This window comes from Temnothorax americanus, unplaced genomic scaffold (assembly GCF_048541705.1).
Source record: "Temnothorax americanus isolate GAGA-0224 unplaced genomic scaffold, ASM4854170v1 Scaffold3, whole genome shotgun sequence".
Taxonomy (NCBI): domain Eukaryota; kingdom Metazoa; phylum Arthropoda; class Insecta; order Hymenoptera; family Formicidae; genus Temnothorax; species Temnothorax americanus.
In genome coordinates this window covers 5,707,368-5,730,263 of record NW_027509442.1, presented here as the reverse complement: position 1 = coordinate 5,730,263, position 22,896 = coordinate 5,707,368, and the positions used below count along the sequence as shown (strand labels likewise).

Here is a 22,896-nt window from a genome sequence, read left to right as displayed (position 1 = left end):
AGGGATGCCGGAAAAGTAGCGCGCTGCACGATCAGCAGCGGGACTTCCGGGAGCGAGCGTAGTTGACAAGGGGGACGATTGATGGTACCGCCGTTGGCGCCGTTGCCGAATGTTCGTCGCTCGAGACTCTCGAGGGACGGTCTGTGCGGTGCGCCAGTCTACACAAATTCTTTTCGATTTCATTATCATTATTACTGACATAAGAATTTAATTATATCCACGTTTTTACATGGATCGCAATTCAATCAAATTCGAGGTGCCCCGGTCACGTAGGTAATATCGGCGCGTGCACGAAGCATGATACGGGCGACGGCGGTATCGGGGAATATAAATCTGATAAAAATGACGCGTTGAGAAGATACGCTTTGTCGCTCGACGGGGAGCGTCGAAGGAATTGCCCAAGGTAAATGCACTTTTCGGCGCGCTCCCAATTTATTCCGTCGCGCTATCGATCCGAGATTTTTATCGCGTGTAAACGTTACGGCCGGAGATCCCGGAAGTACCTATACGCCGAAAAATCTCCCCGTCCCCGAGCCGTGTCTCCGTGCCTGCCGCGTCAGTGTATAGGACTTTACTTCCCCGTAATCCGATACTGTCCGATACGGTTCTCGGAAAGACGGAAAAGCCTCTCCGCGCGTGACGCGCCGAAACACACATCGCCGCGTGGAACGGATAAGCTGCCGACGTCGTGGCTGTCGCTCCGAAAGTCCGGATTACGCGGCCGTTCTAGATTCGTACACCCGGGAGGAAATTTATTTTTATTATCTCTAATTTTGCGCGTGCCGCCCCAATTGTTGCGATTCCGCGAGTATCCTGGCTTTAATGTTATGCAACTGCATGCCCCCGGCTGGTCTTGCGCGCCCTAACATTTCTATTGTGTTGTGGCCTAACGTAGAGGTAGGATGGAGGAGAGCGGCACGAGCTCGGAAAATGTCTGGCACAAGGGCAAGCCTGAAGAGCAAAGCGGGCTGTTCCAAGGAGAGTCCGCGGCCGCGTCCGTAGAAGCCAACTCGACGTCGTTGGCCGATATATTTGACACGGCGTTCACGTCGACGGTTGATCCATCGCCGCAGCCTCGGTTTCCCTCAGGTACGCGTGAGGAACTTGACAGTTTCCTCCGTCGGTCTCTACGTAAAATATCTTTTTTACGTACAGACTTTTCGTTACGGTACATGATGCAATATGAATCGAACGCACGTTTCTCTCACTTCCAGGTAATGAAATGGAGTACGAGCATTTATTCGCGGAAAGTGATATCGAAGAGTCAGACGTAACAGCTATAGGTCCTTATGCAAATTCGGCTCATCCTACTGCTTCCGAGAACAATTTTGTTTATGGAAATTATTTAACGCGGCAAGATGCAACTGGCGACTCGCAGGAGTATTGGCAATCTAATCTCTTGAATTGCAACATGTGCCAAAATAGACAAGAAAGAAACTCGAAAAGAGATCCTCCTACTCGACAATCGAATAATTCGTGCGAGGACGGAGTGTGTGACAATTATAGAAGAAAAAGAATTTTGCACGATCGTGACTTGACGGTCAAGCATAAAACTAAAAAGAGCGACGAACAAAAATTATTGAGTGGTCAGCAGCCAGATAGTTTGAGTATAGCTGGACCGTCTAGATTGTCGGATCATCCTATTTCAAACAAGTAGGATTTATTTGCGATCTATCAATGTTTATATAGATGTTGTTTTTATCGCGATATATTGCGAATAAATTATATTATTTTGCAGTATAACGAGAGCGGCAGAAAACGCGGACGTTTTACAAAATTTGGGAAGTGATAATGCCAACGAGTCTAATAGTTTGTATCGTTCAGTTATGTCAAATGTGATAACTCCTCAAGAAATGCATTCATCTCGTGCGTAGCATTTAAAATACATTAAGGGTGAAGTCACGTGGCGCGTATTTTTCCGCGTAACGCGTAACCGCGTAACCAATTAGAAGAGTGTTTTGCATTTTCGGTTACGCATATTCGCGCTTCCGATTGGTTACGCGATACGCGTTACGCGGAAAAAATCAGTCCATGTGACCGCACCCTAAGACATATATGCATAAATTAGTGATTATCGATCTGTCAATCTTGTAACTTTAACAGAAAGTGATGACACACCATCAGCACCAGATCTACAGCTAGATTGGTCCTCCAGTAGCGATAGCGACGATGAGGATGGCTCGGTTGAAGTACTTGGAACTGTCAACCATAATGCCAAGGTAAGTGAATATTTTTAAATGTAAAAAGAATAATACGCGCTGAGAAAATTAATGTTGGTACATGATTAATTCGGTAGATTATATTTAATTTTTTTGGTGTGAAAAGTGATTATAGTCTCTTCATATAATATTTGGTGTAAGAGAAATATAATTGTAGCTTTTGTTCATAAAGATTACTTCAATCAAAACAGAATATAGGTGGTGTTTTGATGTCTTGTTGCTACGGTTTATCGACCATATCTTAAAGTATTAAAATATTTTATAAAAAGTCTTGTGTTGCAATCTTTTCGTATCAGAAAGATTAATAATACACGAACAATACTGTAGTACGTCGAGTCTTTCTCCCGAGTATGAGTGTCTGAGATTATAACGAGAAAAGATCAGAAATGAGAAAAATATAAAAAAAATAGCATAGAACAACTAAAACAGAAAATATATCAATGTAGATACTGTGAAAACTTTATTTAAAAGGACGCATTTCCTATAATGTGTTATAGAATTCATTAGAAAATACAAATGAGGATAATCATACGGTCACCGTAGTTGACTTAACTGTAGAATCTGACGAAGAGCACGCATCATCTACGCCAACAAATCCTGTAGTTAATCCATGGTCAGCAGATTATAATCATAGGTGAGCACTGCATTTTTAAATACATTGGTTTTTATTTAATTACGATTATTTTTTTATTTTTTTACAATGTTATACATGTCATAAAATCCTGTTTAGAAATAATACCCACTGTATGCATGGACCACCACCAGATTATTGGAATCATCTGCATAATATTTCTAACATGCATAGAGGCAGGTATCACAATCATAGATTGCCTGCTCAAACAGGTTATTCACCTATAGGAGGTACGACCTTATATTTGGAAATCTGTCTAGCAACTGTTAAAGAATGGCATAATTAGAATGTATAATGTTTACCGTAATATATATTATAAAATGATAGGAATAAAATTAAACTTTCTTATTATTATAAACAGATACAGCTACGGAAGTAGTACAAGTAAGACCACGGATGCATCCTATGCAAGAAAGATTATGGATGAATCAGCAACGCATGCAGGAAGTACATAGACGAAGACTTTACCACAGATCTTCGTCTCATCACACGTTAGTATTTCAATATACTTACATTATATTCCATTTTAGGCAAAAAGTGCATCTTTATTTACAAATCAAACTTTGTCATTAGTGCGGGACCATGTAACGCTCATGTGCATTCATCGACGCAACATAATTGTGGAGAGGGAGAAAACAGTAGTCCCCCGAACGCTCGATGCAATAATGGCACGGATAACGCAGCGTATACAGAAAATTATCTCCCACCTCCTATCTTACCGCCGCCGCAGCAACCTACTGTTTACAGTCATCCCGAGGCTCGAGGGCCATCTAGCTTCTATAGGGGACCATGCCCTGTGCTGCCTATAATCGTAATCTAAAGATCCATGCAAAATGTCTCGATATCATATTTTATATAATTTACATTTCGTATTGTATATATTTACAGGTAAATCCGTTGAATAATCAGCCAGTAGACTCGATGTCTCCGCTGATGTTACCATCGATACATCAACCGATACATCAACACGTGCATCATCATATGTATCATTATGATCCACATCAACGGCAACGCATGCATCACGTTCACATTAGTTTCCATCCCCATATGGTTCGTTTTCTATTATATGTATATTGTCAAGTACGTTACACGTAACTTTTTAAACATATTTTTTTTCATATTACTTTAACGCATATATAGCAAGGATCTGGAGCACACCAGATAGTACCGTTTGCACCGGGTATGTCGGAATTTGTATTGCAAGGAACACGTCACATGTCTCGACTGGACAATTACATGCGCATTGTTGATTTGCGACGTATGGCTCATATAAGTTGTGGGGCTACACAAGAGTCCATTGAAAGCCACACATTCCCTCACAAATATAAACGGGTAAAGATTTAAATAAAACCTTTTAATATCAATACATTTACGTTACGTAAGCAATCTGTTACACGATATTACAATACGTTACGTATCTATTTGTAGGTAAAAAAGGTAGAAAATGGGGAAGATGCTATTGAGAAATGTACAATATGTTTATCTGAATTTGAAGATTGTGAACGTGTCAGGTAAGAATTGTTTCAGCTTTTGTATCTTAATAAAATATGAGTTATAGCATTTTTGTATTTTTTTTGTCCAGGAGGCTTCCATGTATGCATTTATTTCATATTGACTGCGTTGATCGATGGTTATGCACCAATAAACGTTGTCCTATATGTCGAGTGGATATCGAAACATTTCTCCATAAGGAATTTACTACTTCGGCATAGTTTAAGGTTTCCCATATCTGCCTCTTTTTGAAATGTAATCAGGTAACGTATATATGATATCAAATATTTCAAGATGGTCCATCCAGGAAAAAAATGCACTGGGTTACCACTACTATTACGAAATAATGATGTAAAAATGTTATGGATAATCAAAATAACGAAGCATCAGCTGAGTTCCTCAAGAAGACAAGAAGAGTTGTCATTGTTTCTTTTTACATCTACCATCTGTGGTTGATTTTATGTGTCTTGATAATGATAAATACTAAATTGATTTATCGAACATTAATGACTTATTCATATTTAATTTTTGTCTTTTTATCTATAAATATAAAACAAAATCTGTACTATGAGAACATCCAATATTCTTTATATGATTTTATAAAGATATTGCATTTTTTTTATAGAATATGTAATATTTAAAAAATATATACATAGACATACACAGAGAGCAACTCGATTTGATTCTATATCGATATAACTTTGGGTATCCAAGATATATATGCATATAAATTATATACATTCAGTGTATTTCAGCTTATGAGAGTGTATTGGAGTTTCTATTGTAAATATTTCATTGATTGTATGTAAATTTTTGTAATGCTTGTATTAAATTTGTGACCTTAACCAAATTCTAGTATTACATGTTATACTAGCGATAATTCAAAGAGTAACTTCGTTCTAATTTTGTCCTGAATATTGATATATACATACAGGATACATATTAGGCCCTAATTTGATTCTGAACATTCATTCTCAACAGCATAGATCTGAATATTGGAAAGATATCAATTTGCATCTGTTGCAGGTTGCTATTGATTATTCTCCGTGTGAGAATATCGCTAGTGCGTTTTTCAAATTACTTTATATTATTATATCTATTAATACGTTACATTTTATTTTCTTTATAGACATTATTCTAATTAAATTCGAACGCAGCGGCAATTGAAATAATATTGAAAATGATATGGCAGTCTTGTATTCAATTATGAATTTATACTGAATTTCTTCGATTATTACCGATGCTAAGCCAAAGACTTAGCTTAAGTTATAAGCGTAAACGAATATCCGATCTATAGGATGATTAAGCAATTTTAAATTAAAGATAATCGCCATTGCACCTATGAAAACTACGAAAAAAAGTCACTGTATCGTCAGGCCTTATATATATTGTCACTCTTGTGTATATATATGTTCTGTTACATAATAGAATCAAAATAATACTACTGTTCTATAATTATAACAATCCGTGGTAAAGGCTGCTTTTACCACATTAGTACCTTCACACACACATATATACACACACACACAGTCATACACACACACACACACACGCGGTATTCAAGTAAATACTGTGGCGTGAATAATTTTATTTTGTTAATGTGCGATAAAAAATATATAATATTAATATATAATAGGTAATACGTAAAAATATACATATAATATCATACTTACAGAATTAATCGTTGCTGGTTTGATATAAAAGAAATGAGAATTGACACAAGAGGGAAATATTATATATTATTATCAAAAATTTTCGTCAAGTCCAAGTTTGGTGAAAATCTACATTTTTCTGCTAGATTGTGAATTTTATCGTCTGAACATATAACGATCTCGTATAATTATTTCATTATTGACGAACGATTATTGATGAACGATTGTTATCGCGGAAACATTTTTATACACTGCCATATACCAATACTATCTATCAAGATTCAGTTATTAAGGGACACGGGGTATATCTCTTTAACGACCGTTTTATTTTATACGACAAATTTTAACGGTTGTTTAATCGAGTACATTAGTAAGTTTTAAATATTGATTTCATATTTCGAGGGTGATATGTAATACGTCCTGTTTCAAGGATCGTGAAAAAACAGAAGAAAAGATATATTTGCCATATACAATCAACTAGTTAGACATAATTCGTCTCGACGACTTCTTATTTTGCGAAATAAAAGCAAGTGGATATATACATGTATGTACCTCTATATTATAATTATAACTACAATACTACATATATACATACATATATATATATTTATGTATGTATGTATGTACGTATTGGAAAACTTAAAATAATAATTTTATATACTTTCGTATAAATAATAGGAATTTATACTGTATATATAATAAAATAGGAATGATAATGCAAAATATTGACTTACTGTTGCAACGCTAGAGTAAACGTTATACAAAATACACGACCCTTAAAAAAATAATATTACCTTGTTTAATTAAAACCATGAAAAATCACTCGATCTTGCGTATGTTCATCGGTCGAAGACTCGTAACGCGTCGAGGACTCGAAATGTCCTTGAGTAACGCATATTTGTATTAATAGCGTGGGTATCAACATGCGGAATCGCTCTTTTATTGCCGGTAAATTACCGCGTACGCGGAATTGCACGTTGGCGATTACAAATAGATGCGAGAAATCCATTAGTATATTATTATGCGTCATATGGGTACCTACGATGATCGTACGACGACGTACGAGCAGCGTCACGAGGTCGCCTCCGAAGCGTAAAAAAATCCCAGAAATGTGAAACAGATTTGAGTTGTCCGAACTGGCATTGAGAAAGTAACGCCATGGGGCATTTGAAAAGTTCTCTTATTCGTGGTAATCTGCTAGTTCAGTGGCGATGTGATTTTCTCTGATGACTCATGTCGAGGATCTGAGACGGGACTTTTTGTAGATATCCCTCCGATAAAGAGAATGCAGTTCTTCGCTATGCTTCTGTATAGCGATTCGTATATGTAGTTCGATTATCGATATAGTTATATAATATCTGTATAAAATGACTCACACGTGCAAATGTAAAACGGGAAAATTTTTTCTTAATGACAGGAAAAAATGTCTTTCAAGAATGTTTTGCCGCCCAAAATGCAATAGAAACTGTTAAATATTATATAATATGTCCAGCCTTTGTGCAAATTGTGTGTGGCTAACATTCCGATGTATATGCTTACGCAGTCTTACGCACCCAGATAGTAAAGTGACGTCAAATGACATGTCTCGATGACGTCTCCAACATCAATGATACGTCATTAAGACGTGTTTAGACGTCATCTTGTTACCTGGGACAACATACTATAACAAATGATCTATTATTAATTATAATCGTTAAACATTGCAATTAGTGTTATAGTGAATTATTTAATAACTTATATTAATTTTGATATTTAACAATTCATGTTGGATGGCCATGACACATACGGAGTGTCTAATAACAAATATAACACCGCACGTGGGTAGACACAGAGTGGATTAAACTAAATGGAAAAGTTCTCTTTTGCGAATTTCGCAATAACTGAGAAAATTAATTAATAAAGATCTACGAATAAGCGTGCATTCGCGTGATTTTGCTGAAGAAGGGAGCCGAGCGTCACAACATAATTATTGTTGCTACGCGCGCGATGAAACATCGGGAGGAGCGCGCTTCCAGCAACCGCGAACGCTGAAACTTTTACTGCTGAATCACGCGGATGCATGCTCATTCGCAGATCTTTATTAATTAATTTGTCACTAATTATTGCGAAAATCACAAAGTGGCAGATGACTTTCCATTCAGTTTTTTAAATCTGTTCTACCTGTCCACAAACGATGTTATACCTAATTATCAAACATCCTAAAATTAACATTGTAAATATGCGTTCAATTATGATTAAAAGAAATCTTGTTTGTCACATCCTTAAGATCATAACAACTGATTGTCCCTCGTCCGCCAAACGTGATACCGAATAGTCTAGAATCGATAGTCTAGAAAAGTTTAGAAACTCATCAGGCTTTAAAAGAGCGGACGTCCGCGCTCGCGATAGCAATCGCTTGTGATGATTAGCACTGATCGGATCAGAAATTATATCTACAGGTATTTCCTCAGTACTTCAGACTTCGCTCGCCGCAATTATCGTTACATGTGCATTGTTTTGCATCATAATCAGATGGTCAATTTTGACGCTGCGTACGTCGTGTCGCACCCTGTACACCGCGAAATTGCTCATTTCGCGCCGGAATCTGTAAATAGTACATTAAACAGGAGGAAGTCTTGTAGTCATTCGTAATTGTATTAAATTGTAGATACTGCCCGGAATGAATATTGCCCGGTTTCCTTTTTCTCCATGCGCGATCTGTATTTTATATTATTCGTCGTAGTGCTCGCGAATATTTTAGAAAATTTTGAAGAAAAGTTTGTAGAAATATTTATAACTTTTTACAATGTTTATACATGTAATATATAACTTTCCCGTTAGTGTGTAATTCATCTATAAAATAAAATTGCATTTATGTCTTTTTTTTTATCTAAGTTGGAGATACTTCTACGTAAAGGTATTAAGATAAGTCGATATTTAAAAAGCAATAGTTTATATGAGATGTTTCATATTTCAATATATTATTTCTGACATAAACTCTATCATAAACTATCTTCTATTAAATTATTTATAAAGTAATGGAGATAGAGCTTAATGATAATTCTATTTTTGTTCAAACGCAGCAATATACCTATATATCTGATAAGATATTGTGAACTGTAATGTGCAGTTGCATATCTTTTCCAAATGTTTATTAACAATTTTCTTTACATTATTCGGTTTATTTTATTATTCTGTGTATTAATATATTAATTAGCCAGTATATCTTATTTTAATATACATATAGGCTTTCTACTGCCATCGCCTATCGATGGAAGCCCATTAATCAGCAACAAATATTTTATTATTATAATATTTTATCATTCTACACACACTATTTATTTAGACTAGACACTACAGACGCGCGCTTCGCGCGCGCTATTTAGCTTTAACATTATGCTATTACTATTAGACTATTAACCCCATGATACACACAACTGTCAAAATATACAATGACAGCTGCAAATGAAGTAAGCGCAGCAAGAGAACCAATCGGCATCGCGGAAAAGAGGCAACAATAAACTATCCATGCCTTTTTTAGAAAGGGAATATATGTACCGATCTCATCTTTTTCGAAAAACACGAATTGGCAACGTCATCCACGATGGTATAGTAAACATTATTGAAAATTTAATAAATTAGATTATCGAAAAGTGAATGAATACTTTTCCATAATCACGACCCATATCAAAACATATGTCAAATCAATTGCTTATCAAAATATTTGTGATGCGAGATGTTTTTTGATCATTAATTTGATACGAAGTGAACACGCGTCTACAATTATCCTATATACAAAAGACGTGAGATTGTGATCGCTCTTTTATTATCAATATAATTATCGTGTATACGCGGAATCGCACGTCACGTGTCTTATCACGTAGACTAATATATTTAAATTCGATCTTTTCCAGTTTAATCACGTTTGTTCTACAAAAATTTGATTTTTCTAAATATTTAAGTGCCTAGCTTGTTTAAGATATGAATTACTCGTACATTCCGATGCGATGGAACTGCAATGGAAAATATGTTTAAATAGTTATATCATACTTCTTCAAAACATTGATAACGTAAGCAAAAAGAACTTCTGCAGGATTTCTTGCTGCGATTCTTTCCGTATTCTTTGATTAGTAAAACATATTTACAATTAGGAAACTGTGAGTTAAATTTACAAATACTGCGATGAATGTTAAAACCAAGATCTCGTTAATAACATTTTTCTTGGAGCAATATAGAGTCGACTTTATCAAGAAAAATTAATTTAAAAAAGTCTAATAACTTGTAACTTGTAATTTCAATTAGACATTTCTTCGTAGCAAGATTCACATTTTCTTAAGATGAAATAAAATCCGATTTAAATCGATAGAATTTTCTTATCCACTTGAAGTAAGTAATTCTTATCTACTATCTACTTGAAGTAAATAGTTTTTATCTATTATCGAAGTATACTCTGAATTTTTTAAAATTCCTAATTACGTATACTAATGTTTAAAAACTATTAATCTTCTCCTTTTCTTCTTCTCAAATACGCAAACGATACAAATTATATATATATTAATAAAAATATAGTATTAAGATATTTATGGATACGGATGTATGAAATGAAGGCTAACATGTTAATTCGATTATTTTATGTTATAAAAACACGATGGACACTTTCCTCGACCTATCTATCACCTGGCATGCAAATATATTTCAACAGTTTTTAGATAACTCGTATAATTATATTATATTTGCATGAGTAAATATGCGGAAGAATCTCTCGTCTCAACACGCAATTAAATGCCGGTCGAATGATTGCCTCCTCGTCCGTTATAAAGCGAATATGTCGGAGGGGAGCAATCCAGTAGTCCGTGTGCGGTGTTCATCGTTAGGACTCTCGTTGATCCACCGATCGTCGGTGTCCTCTCGAGTCTTCTTTTCCGTGCAAATAGATTCTCAGTCGTGTTTGAGCACGTAGCAGTAACACAATAACTACTTAGTGAGTAACAATAAAGTTGATTAACTTCCATCCTAAAGAGAAGTCGAGATCCGTTTCGATACATTTCAATACATAAAATTTTTCTACAATTTTTCAGTAATTGGTATAAATAAATAATGATTAATTTTGCTCGTAATTTCACAAGTGGCAACGAAAGAGACTGCCTTCGTGTCTTTGTATTAGCGAGACATCTGAAGACATTAAAATTACATCGGTTTCAACTTCTTTTAATTTCAATCATATAGTGCTATTATGGATTATGTGCTGTGAGGAGTGTGCGCTAAAATATCCGCTAAAGATCGTGGTATATTCACGAAAGTTACTGCGTATATGAAAAAGAAGCTAAGTTGGAATTACAAATAGCTCTTGATCGGTCTGTATATGATAATCGCTACACACTTGACTCGAACATATGGTATAAGTTCCACTATATTGCTATAATAATTACATTTTTAATGCAGCCATCGTGATTATCGATTCGTGTTCGTCATATCAATTATTTCGACATCTATCCCGTTAACATAATGCTGTAGTAAAGATATAATTTCAACGAACATCTTTATTATCTTTAACATGATAGAGAGCAAGAGATATAAATTCAGATGGCTCTAGGATATAATATGTAATATTTACAGTTGACAATCAGACTCATACAACATTTATTCATTCATTTGACTTTAGATCTCTGATCCTCTAATTGCAAATTTGTTGACGATTTGTTGAGTTTTCTTTGGATTCTTCTCAGTGTAACAATTTAAAATATCAAAAATATAAAATTTGAAATGTCTTTTGACATAGTAATGTCTATATATGAATGTTTTAAATTTAAATATAAATTTTTGAGATCGTATAGTTTAAGTTTGAGTTATTAATTTGCTTTTCCACGGCACATCTCGAGAAGTTGAATGATTTATCAATTTTATAGCCTTCGCATGTGCTACGCATATTTGATGACGTCCTTGTGACGTCATTTTTATTGAATTCAGAACGATTTTATCAATACCAGGTACACGATCAGGATATAATTCGTGATTAACTTTGACCATGAGACAGGGGAATCCTCGCAATGTTGTCACGCTAGGTTGCAAACGTATGTTATTATATATTATGATCATCTAGTATGATTAACTTGTATACACATTTATTCAATGTCATGATTACCCAAGCAGAACTCATTTTCACGCCAATTATAGTGGTGGCGCATTGAAATCTCCACACGTATTACGTTACAGTTCATTAAATGTCTTGGTAATTTGTCTACGTCCTACACATACAGAATACAGGCGAAAGTTGCTTTCAATAGTTTAATAGTTATCATAGTTATGTTTAATGAGCAATATTACAATGATAGCACGAATATATGTGATAGAAACATGTAGTGTACTTAAACAAAATATTTCTTATAAAAAATTTAAATACTCTTTCTTTGATAAAAGCCATTTTGTGAGATATAATATCAAGAAACAAATGAAAAGAAAGCTATTTTAGTAAATCAGACTTAAAGAAAGCAAAACAGCAAAAAATCTGAAATTAATATCAAATAAACACTTTAATCAAAATTTTTTAAATTTGATTATTAAAAATTTAACATAAAAATTTAAAATTATATATATATAGTATCTAATAAAATTTTTGTAGGAAAAAAGCATTCTACTTATTTTACTGTTTGCAATTTAATTGTACAATTTAACTAATAGTACCAAATTGATGTCTTGAAAGTTTCTCATGCATTTGCTTCTCGATAGCTCGCTGTCATCTATATGCTTAACATATTTGACATTACGTTGCATCATACCGTTAAATTGTAAAGTAAGTTTCTTTCTGGCACAAGTGTTAAAAAAAAAATTATTACACTTCTTATAAGTTACCCTTTCATTCCATACGATAACTGTTTCAACTTTCTTTTAACTTTACATGTTTTTTATTAAATTTAATTAGAGAGCACATAAACCATGGCTAGCTGCATACACATCTCGACTACATTTTTACAGTTGCATGTCCACCGCATGTTAAGAGAGATATTATTTATTAGTATCTATTTATTCAGCATTAATAGGGAGTAGAGTAGTAAGACATTAATTTTAGTAGATTGTAATAAACCTTAAGAGCACATTGAATCACAGAAACAATTATCAAAGACACAAATAAGGCTTACCTGAATGAATTATGAATCGCACGTTTTCGATGTGTCGTTTTACACATCGATAGGACACATATATCTATATGTGGAGAACACATTTGTCATATTTCAAAACAAGATTTACGTATAAATAATTCAGCAACACTGCGTACAAAATATTCTTAGGTATTGTCATTGCAGATAAATGATTGCAAAATTATACATGATAATAATGTGTTAAGCACTGCAAGGAAATACGAGGAAGTCTATTTAACTATCATATAAATTAAATGTAAATCCTGAATGATTCTTATGTCTGTTGAAGGTAGTTTATACAATATATTTTCGTGTGGTAGGTCATATCATCTCCCGCGCTTATGTTAGTTAATTTAAAATTTGCGGAAGTAAAATTACATCACAATAGTCTAAAAGTCATCTAAAAGTCAAGTCTGAAACTTATCTGAAAGGTATAAATTTTTTCTAGCGTTGGGCTGAATGTAGTGTAATATTTCGTGATAATCTTATATTTGAATCTAATTTAGGATGCAGATAATTTATTCATAAGTATAAACAAATAAAATTGAATAACATTGTACATTTGTATTTTTAGGATACCTAAACAATTCATAATGTGGACTGTCGTATTAGTATTCATCGGTTTGCTGTGCGCATTAATACCGTCGACGCATTCTCAAGGTATGCTTTTTATCATCTTTTCGAACTTACGGATTCCATTATCTACAATCTCGTCAGAAGCTTCGTTTAAGTTTTTCTCGTAGAGGATGTCCAAATGTCAAAATGTCATCGGCAAAATGCGTTTAGGCTTTATAGATATATATATAGACTTTTTATAAGTATATTTATCTCTTTGCAGTATTAATCCTTATGTTTAAAAAATTTGTAACATTACAAAGTAGGCATTACGGTAAAACAATTAAGGTACATGAATAAACTAATTTTTCCATGTCGACACTTGCATAGTACTGATGATATTATTATTTATACGTAATAATACCTGTATTGTTATAGAATATCTTTTCGATCCTGCTGAATCAATTTATTGCGTATAATGAACTTTTTATATTATCTTTCCGTTACATAAACTACTGAGAAATTATAGTATTGACGTAAAACCGTCCGAAGGCCGTAAATACGGCCAAGGCCAGATCCTTTTCAAATCGAGAGAACGAGAGTTTCAAGTATGTAGTCTGGCCATTGCAGCATTGGTGAAGGTCAGCTATTACGACATTTTATGTCTTCTTCTTGGCGATCTGATGCTTCTGAGAAAATATATGTCACCATAAGTTAAGGAAATTAGAATTACAATCGATCTATATGCAATCGTAGTTAGCGTGATGTAAATTGATGCGCACTTTAAGGTAAACGCTGAAAATTTTCATAAGAAATTATTTGTATCATACGGTACATTAGAAAGAACAGAACAAGTCGCGTTAGAAGCTTCTTTTTGTTTAAATTAGAAATTTTAATGAAAAACGGAAGATGAAAATAGTTTGTATATTAAATAGTCATTAATATAGAAAAATTAATAAGTAATTATAAAAATCGTCGCAACTCTCTCTCTTCTAATATCAATATTAATTAAATATTCTAACCGCATGTGTATTGTAGTATAATTGAATCACCAAAGAATGTGCGGATGTGGTCGCGATTTTAGAATCGCTGTTATGACAGAACAATTATTATGAATAAAAAATTGTTACGATTTACTGGGAAGAACTGCTCCGTTTCATACGTTAATATAGTCATACATTTAATTGCCTCAAAATGCGTTTGACATAAAAAGATCGTGATGCAATATGCAATTTTGAAGAGTTTGTTATATAAATTCCATAATAAATATTTTGCAAATCGAATAAGTTTTCTAAGACATAAAAGATCGAAAATCAACAACAAATGAGATAATATATCAATAAAAATGTCTGCTAATATATTTACACAAATAGTTAAAAATCAATATCTTTATATATAGAAAATCCGAGAGAAAATCTTATAAACGACATTACATCTTTGCTATGTAAGACGTATAAATTATAATCTTTTCTTTCTCTCTCTTTTCTGCTGCATAAATATCAGACAAACTTTGTCAGCAAACATATCTATTTAGCATTGACTGCCACGCGCTTGTCTTGTAAACGCATTTCATCGTACACGAGGTAAATCAGTATACCGGATGCTTTAAACTCGTCACCGATAAGTCACTGAATTTTAAAATGTGTTTGTGGCAAATATTACCTTTTTGTAAAACGTCATATTGCAGGTAGCATTTTAATAATTGGAAATCGTAGTGCGCGAGTGTTTAACGCGTAATAGATTGCGCAGTATGATTAAATTATTATAAATAATTGCATGCGCTATTTCATTGCGATCGCAATGCGGCCGTATAATAATTTTTATCGACACAAATTTCACAGTATAATTACCATATTGAGATCTTTAGAGAAGATAAATCGAACAGAAATGTGCAGAAGGCAAACAATTATCGCGGAAATATTTAACAGAAACGATTAGAACAAACTTTTTTTTGTACATTATTCTATGTTTTGTAGAAGTTTAATTCTATCTCGAATACTTGCTAACTCCGCCTCTAAATACATTTAAAAATTGGTCATTCTATAATAATAATACTTATTAGTAATTAAATAAAGCGCTTACTGGAGCTTATTATTCTAAATATAATAATTCATATAATTCTGATATAATAACTGCACAAGTTTGCGTGTATTATTGATGGTAAACAGGTATTTATGAGCTTTGATAATGCAGAAACAAATAATGAAAGTGCATGCAGGAATCATTAAATTTATATTCTTTAAATTATTGCAATATCCGATCAAATGGATTTTTCTGCAGAAAATTGATCCAGTTTCAATCGATCTCTAATCAAACTATGACTATTGAATCATCGACCTTTCAAAAGATAAAGATTTTACCTGAAATACTTGACTAATAAGACCTAAGAGCACCGAGACAATAAAAAATCAAACGTTTAATTTTATTTGACGATAAACGAACCGGCTTTTATCGACGATGTAAGAAGTCGTTTTTGATGGAAGGCATATCAATTCTTAAGCTCACGATTATGATTTTTTCATTACAAGCAAAGATTCTTGAAGCTACACCAAAACGTGTACCTCAAAAAGGAAAAGAGAACAAAAATGATTTTGACGTATCTCAAAGATGTGCTTGCGTTATCATTTGTGTATCTTTTAAATTTGAATTTTGGTATATATAGGTAGATGCCAAAATCCGCAGGGACAACCCGGCACGTGCATCAGTATCAGATCGTGTACGTTGTTACTCAATCTCCTGAAATCAAACCCGTACGACCCGCAAGTAGGCAATTTTCTCCGTTCTTCCGTTTGCGGCTACGGTCCAGGTAATGATCCTTGGGTTTGCTGTCCGTCCGGCATTGACGGCGGAAATACAGGCGGCACGGACAACGACTTGGAAGGTGATCGGGACCGTAAAGAAGTTACGAACACCGCATATGGTCCTTTGTATCCACCTAACTGCGGATACAGTAATGTAACGATACGCAGAATCGTTGGTGGCGAGCCAGCCTCGTTAGGTACAAATGATTTTTGAAGAAATGTCAGCGTCTCAATTACACTCATTTCTCGATCGCAATTATACACTCATTTGTCGATCTTGTCAAATAACAGTAGTCTCAAAATTCTAATTAACTTTTCGAGAAATTTATTTCAATTTATTGCAGGAAATGGAAAGTTTGTTTTCTTGTTTTTGCAACATTCAAATACATTTTGTAGGAGTTTTTTTTTCCTCCGTTGAAGCGCCTTTTTACATTAAGGCGAATGATTGAAAGTATAAAAGCCTTCTGCTTCAGTAAACTAATATCAAGAAATGTAAATGATTTACTCTACATAATCCGTTTTAATTAGATTTTGATAGATAATAAAAAAAATCTTAAAGTTAAATTCAATATATAATAATTAAAATATCAGTAATCTATTTATTTATTTATGGAAAATTATTAAGATGGCTTAGATCATTATTGTTCCAGCACTTGATTACCGCTGCAGTTGTCGATGGTAATAGTCGATTAATCTTGCAGGTTCTTGGCCTTGGATCACCGTTCTCGGATACGTAAACTCGAGAAATCCAAATGTTCCGAAATGGCTTTGCGGCGGCGCTTTGATTTCTAGTCGACACGTGCTTACCGCCGCACATTGCGTTCACGGACGATCGGATTTGTACAAAGTCCGCGTCGGCGACTTGGATCTCAACAGTGATAACGATGGAGCGTACCCCTTTGAAGACTTCATCGAAAGGAAGACAGTGCATCCCGGGTACAATCCCAGGACCTATACAAACGATGTGGCGGTTCTGAAAACGACCCAAGAAGTACCCTTTACGCGTAAGCTTCTTTATATTATATAGATATACATACAATTGCCCTTTAAAGGAATAAAAGGCAAGATTTTCCTCGTGAATACATGAATTTGGCAAAATTGCAATATAAGATTTATTAATTCACGAAATTTGATTGAAGTAGGAAGTGAAAAATAAATACAATTTTATTGAGATTTCTTAAGAATCGATTATTAATTTTTTATCTGCTCTCTCGTGCGCGCAGTGCGGCGCACTATTCATTTTTTTAACTTTATGCGAATCTTAGCTAATAAATATTATATATTATCATTTTACATCAAGAATCATGCAGAAATAAAAGTCGTGTAAATATTATTTTTCTTCTTTTAATTCATTTTTAAATGAGGATGATATATGATATAAACTCTTAGAGCATATATAATCATATCTTTTCTATAAACGTATAAATGGATATTAGATTTATGAAGTCGATTTTCTCAAAATTGGCTGATGTGTCGATACCTATATATAATCTTCAAAATTAGATATTGCTTTAGAATATCATTTTTTTTTCTCATCGCGCAATATGATAGATTATTTATTGATATACTTCGTAACTTTCAGCAACGCTTCATCCTATTTGTCTTCCGGTGAACGATTTTATGAGGAATAGACGGTTAGAGAGAACGTATCCTTTCGTCGTTGGATGGGGATCTGTGTATTTCCGTAAGTAATATGTGGGATAAATTGAATATTTCTTATAATTTTACAATTAGGGTACAATTTTTTACATATAACTATATATAAAATATATCTATACATATATGTTATTTTTTTCTTGTATAATCTCTATTCGTATACACAGGAAAAATAATAAAAAGAATAATTGACAAATAATTAGAAAAATAACTTTTGCATTGTTTTTGCTATACATAAAGTAAAAATGCGACTAAATTATACAATATTCTATATAATTTTATTTTATATACGATTATTATTTATATATAATTATACACGGACAATTTTTTCTCGTTTTCTCAAACTTTACTTTTTGGCACAAAGAAACAATGCAAAAATTTAATTATTTTTCTTATATATATAGGCGTGAACAGAGATTATATATAAGAGGAAACAAACATATATATGGATAGATTTTGTATATAATTATGTGTAAAAAAATTTTTCTTAGCTAATCTGATAATAAATACGAAGATATATCTGATAATAAATATACAATAATCTTTTTTACTTAAAAAAATCTTAAGATTTGCTATATTGCTACTTTTGTTTTTTAGATGGACCAGCAAGCAGTCGACTTTTGCAAACACAAGTTCCTGTACGTACGCAAGAAGAATGCAAAAGTGCCTTCCAGAATTTTCCGACAACAGTGATTGACGATCGCGTTTTATGCGCCGGATATGCTCGAGGTGGAAAAGACGCCTGTCAGGTGAGAGAAAGAGAATGCAAAATTATGATAGAAAATTAATAAGAGATTGATTCTCTCTCTCTTTCTCTCTCTCTCTCCTCCCCTCCCTCCCTTTCCCTCTTCTTTAAGTAGTTTAACAAACAAAACAAATCAACTAAGAAATCTTAATTTTCAATTTAAACCATTTTTTAATCAAATTTTGCTTTCCTGTAAACCATCACTGTTATTTCAATATTATTTTATAACTATCACTATTACTTCAATATTATTGTTATTATAAAATTCTAAATTTGTACATTTCTGTCAACTTCCAAATCTTTGTTGTGCATGTTTTCATGATCTATTTATTTAAAACGTTAATAACATATAATGAGAAACGAACTCGTATTATAAATACAACGCAGCGATACAGCAATTTCCAAAACTGAAATTCTTGAAAAAAAAAGAGTAATCTTTAATCATTTATTAGATATAAGTATATGTTAAATTAATATTTACTTATGATGCGAAATGATTTTCAGGGTGACAGTGGTGGACCGTTGATGACCTCCAATCCTCAAGATCAAAAAACGCAATACATTATTGGAATAGTATCATATGGGTTCAAGTGCGCTGAACCCGGTTTCCCAGGCGTATATTCGAGAGTTACGGCTTTCCTAGATTTCATCACGAGTCAATTGGTGTAGATAGCTTTCTCATAAAGAAATTGAAGCTTTTTACTAATTTTTTATAAATTATGGAAACTGCATATCTCTATTGCGATATGAACAATCTCCTTTTGTACTAAAAACAGAATAAACTAACTTATAATAATCATTATTCGCACGAGATATAAAATACAATCTAGCTTTAGAGAAATTCGCCAAATTGACCGAGCGAAATGTTTTTATCGAACAAGTGCTTGTGTTTTCCTTTAAACTGATTGTTGCGTCATTTAATCGACACGAGAGAAGACGTCTTCCGTGAATATAAAATCAACAAAAATTCGATTGATCTAATCGACTAGATTGAAAATAAAAATAATCAGTTTAATCGATTGGGTATAACCCGAGGTATAATCCATAATTGACTACTCCATACGAGCCATATATTCAAATGAATGGATAATTAAGTAAAGACTCTTGAAATTAACAAGTAACAAGGAAAAAGCTTTGAGAGTTGAATACAGTAAGTTATACGTAAGTTAACGTTACGTAACATTTAATTAACAATACAAAGCAAAGTTATAAATTCTACGTTTCGGCTCTACTTTGAGCCACCTTCAACGAAGCGTTGACAGATAAATAGTCTCACGCTCTCCGACGAGCATTAAGTGATTGAATGGTTAAAGATAGTGTATAATTTTCACGAGAAAATACTAGCAAAATTTTACTAATATTCGTAGTCTTCAAATGACGTAATGAGATGACCTCACGTTCTTTGGACTGGTCTTGGCAAGTTGATTTTTATTTCTCTTTCATTTCTGGACCGATTATTTTGCAGACTATAAATATCAAAAGAATACACGTTAATAACTGCGTTTGACTCTGCCAAAAGCCCAATATTTCCTCGTTACTTATGAATTTTTCTGCATATATAAAAGTACATCACGACATAAATTCATTGATTCATGATTCGCGTTCTTTGAATTTGTTTAAAAATCGCTTTACCGGTAAATCGGTTGGTGAGCAACGAATGCGAATAAGAAAAAACTCTGAAAAATCCTGAGAACTCTCGGGCTTCTTTGTTCTTGTCGGCGTGCGGCCTTGCCGCTTGTTTTCTTCGACACTCGGAGTATTTGCGGAAATCATTCGATTACTCTCCCGATAAATTTCGTACAGTTGTGAATAAGGGTCCGTACGCTCCGTGCTGTGTTATTCATTTCTACGATTGGCACACCTGCTCTTCGTTTCGCGCTCCGCGGAAATAATCGACTACGCGACGCGAGTACGTGCTCAATAATGTGCAAGTGTATCATCAAAAGTATCAAGTGTTTGTCGGAATGAATGTGCGTCGGGCTCGCTCGAGGCGGAGACGTCGTCGTCGAGGCGAAAGTAATTGTGAGTATAGACAATTGTGAGTGACTCAATTGCAGTTTCGTTGTGTATGATATTCGCGGGCGATAATTTAATCGCTCGTCCCGTCATATGTCCGGACTCGAACGTAAATTCATTTATCTCGTGTCGCGCTTTGAATAACGCTGTGCCGGGATTATCGTGTGATTTATCTCCGATTCTCTCCGTAAGAAAAAAAAAGAGGGATATTGCTGAGTGATATATTGTCGTATCGAGTGATTCGAGTGTGTTATTCGAAACGCCGTGATACATTATTATTGCCCGTTCGTGAATGTTGCATATAATTTCGTATATTTCGCGTCGCGTAAAATTTAGCGGCCGGCAGTCACGATTCTTCGTTGTGCAAATTATAATAATGCAGTTTTACTTTTGCGAGATTTACGAATTCGACGCGTACTATACGCGTGCAATATTTAATTTTAATAACACGTATCATTGATTGCTTGACTCGCGTAGTATCGCGCCAAGTTGCCGACATATATCTTCGAATTCATTTCGTCGTCACTATAACACGTAACGCGGTGATAAACGCGGAATGAATCGGTACTTCCTTCCCATGGGTACGACCTTGGCGAGGTGGGAAGGCCCAGTATCCCGAGGATATTGCCCAAGCAAAACTCTTCTGCTTGGGTAAAAACCCAAAGACGGGGAAGCTAACGTACCCTCGTCCGCCGAATTAATTGAACAAACGAACCGCAGCCGGTTCGTCGCGTTTGCTTCGGGAGTGTCGTTCAAGTACGCGGACTGAACAACTTTTTCAAAGTCCATTTGAAGAATATTACGGCATACTTGACGGAATATTTTTCTCGTGAGCTTTTTAAACGGGAGTGCCGTACAGTACTTATATATCGCGCGAAAGACATTTACTGATAAATAGTCCGCGCGCGCGTGTATAGTTTATTATCCGCGAGTGTTTCTCGCGAGTGTCCTGTGCGGTGAGAGGAGGAGGTCCGATTTTTAGAATTTATCGTATAGTACAATTATATATTCAATTTTACAGTAGAATATATTGTATCAAAAATAATTTTAGTAGAAAATGTAAAATATAAGAAGATATATTTATATCGATATGTAAGTTTATAAAGATTTGCATATTATTCAATTATAAAACTCAATTATTGATTAATTATTAATAATATCTAATTATAATATCAATTGTGCGGGAAGTTTCTTTTTTTTTTGGATCTCACGTTATTTAGTCTGTATATATTTTACTTGATATATTCACAAGATGCAATACGTAACAATACGTTTCTAACATGATGTCTGCGCCTTAGAGTTATCTTCACTTCAGAACTGTAGAAAAATAGTCAGCCTTTTGAATTCTACTTATGTGAACGGACGGGTTAGTTGTCAATTTCGTTGGTAGAGGGCTATGATGACTAAATGTTACTCGTGTTTAAAATACCGTCAGCGACAGTATATATATGGGCATGATGGCACACGAAATTTAAGATCATACTTCACAGGATCAGTTCTGTAGGAGTTGATCTCATTCTCCCTCCCTAACACGGGAGTTGATGTAACCATGATGAGGAGTGACAGCCCTCTTCTCTGAGCGTGAGAACGACACGAGCTCCCGACTTGTTCGAGAGCTCTGTCATCGATGATCGTTCTTTCTCTGTACTTAGTGCAGAGGGGTTGGGAAGTAGGGCTTTCTGAGTGGTTTACAAAAAAAAATTAAATTGTAAATTAAAACGATATATACTCATCTGAAAACTGCGACTATTGTACGTTTCACGTGTGCAGAGTTAGTTGCAGAATGAGTTTGCAACCGATTGCTCGATAAATTATCATCGACCGGTTCATGCTTAACGTTGTTCAATCTTATCTACAAATTTCGGTTCTTTTTTTGCATAATATAAAAAAAACCAAATCCCTACAGCTGAAGCTTTCAAAGTTTGTCTAAAGATAAGTAAAATTTATTGTACAGAAAAATGTAAAATACATTTTTGGCTTAAAGATTAAGGGCGCTTTCTGAAAAAAGTTTAAAA

At 34.1% G+C, this 22,896-nt stretch overlaps 2 protein-coding genes and 1 non-coding gene across 5 annotated transcripts; all 3 read left to right on the top strand.

Annotated features, from left to right (window-relative positions):
• The first annotated feature begins 67 nt into the window (after window positions 1-67).
• LOC143900585 (uncharacterized) lies at window positions 68-6,005 on the top strand. 2 transcript variants are annotated; one of them, XM_077412108.1, is made up of 13 exons: window positions 68-273; window positions 896-1,089; window positions 1,215-1,653; window positions 1,739-1,866; window positions 2,104-2,219; window positions 2,717-2,853; window positions 2,950-3,080; window positions 3,212-3,341; window positions 3,424-3,661; window positions 3,739-3,900; window positions 3,991-4,182; window positions 4,279-4,361; window positions 4,433-6,005. In XM_077412108.1, the coding sequence occupies exons 1-13, from the start codon at window positions 230-232 to the stop codon at window positions 4,560-4,562; spliced, it is 2,124 nt and encodes a 707-aa protein (XP_077268234.1). In that variant the 5' UTR covers window positions 68-229; the 3' UTR covers window positions 4,563-6,005. The 2 variants fall into 2 exon arrangements, with proteins under 2 accessions (XP_077268234.1, XP_077268235.1); XM_077412109.1 differs by having other exon boundaries at window positions 69-403.
• Window positions 6,006-10,797: 4,792 nt separating this feature from the next.
• On the top strand, window positions 10,798-19,667 carry LOC143900584 (venom protease). 2 transcript variants are annotated; one of them, XM_077412107.1, is made up of 8 exons: window positions 10,810-10,953; window positions 11,960-12,043; window positions 13,683-13,768; window positions 16,326-16,661; window positions 17,166-17,468; window positions 18,047-18,148; window positions 18,718-18,869; window positions 19,370-19,667. In XM_077412107.1, the coding sequence occupies exons 3-8, from the start codon at window positions 13,702-13,704 to the stop codon at window positions 19,532-19,534; spliced, it is 1,125 nt and encodes a 374-aa protein (XP_077268233.1). In that variant the 5' UTR covers window positions 10,810-10,953; window positions 11,960-12,043; window positions 13,683-13,701; the 3' UTR covers window positions 19,535-19,667. The 2 variants fall into 2 exon arrangements, with proteins under 2 accessions (XP_077268232.1, XP_077268233.1); XM_077412106.1 differs by lacking the exon at window positions 11,960-12,043 and having other exon boundaries at window positions 10,798-10,953.
• A 2,687-nt stretch (window positions 19,668-22,354) lies between these two features.
• Window positions 22,355-22,569, top strand: LOC143900698 (small nucleolar RNA U3). Its single transcript, XR_013257858.1, has one exon. It is a non-coding gene; the product is annotated as a small nucleolar RNA U3 (small nucleolar RNA).
• The last annotated feature ends 327 nt before the right edge of the window (window positions 22,570-22,896 follow it).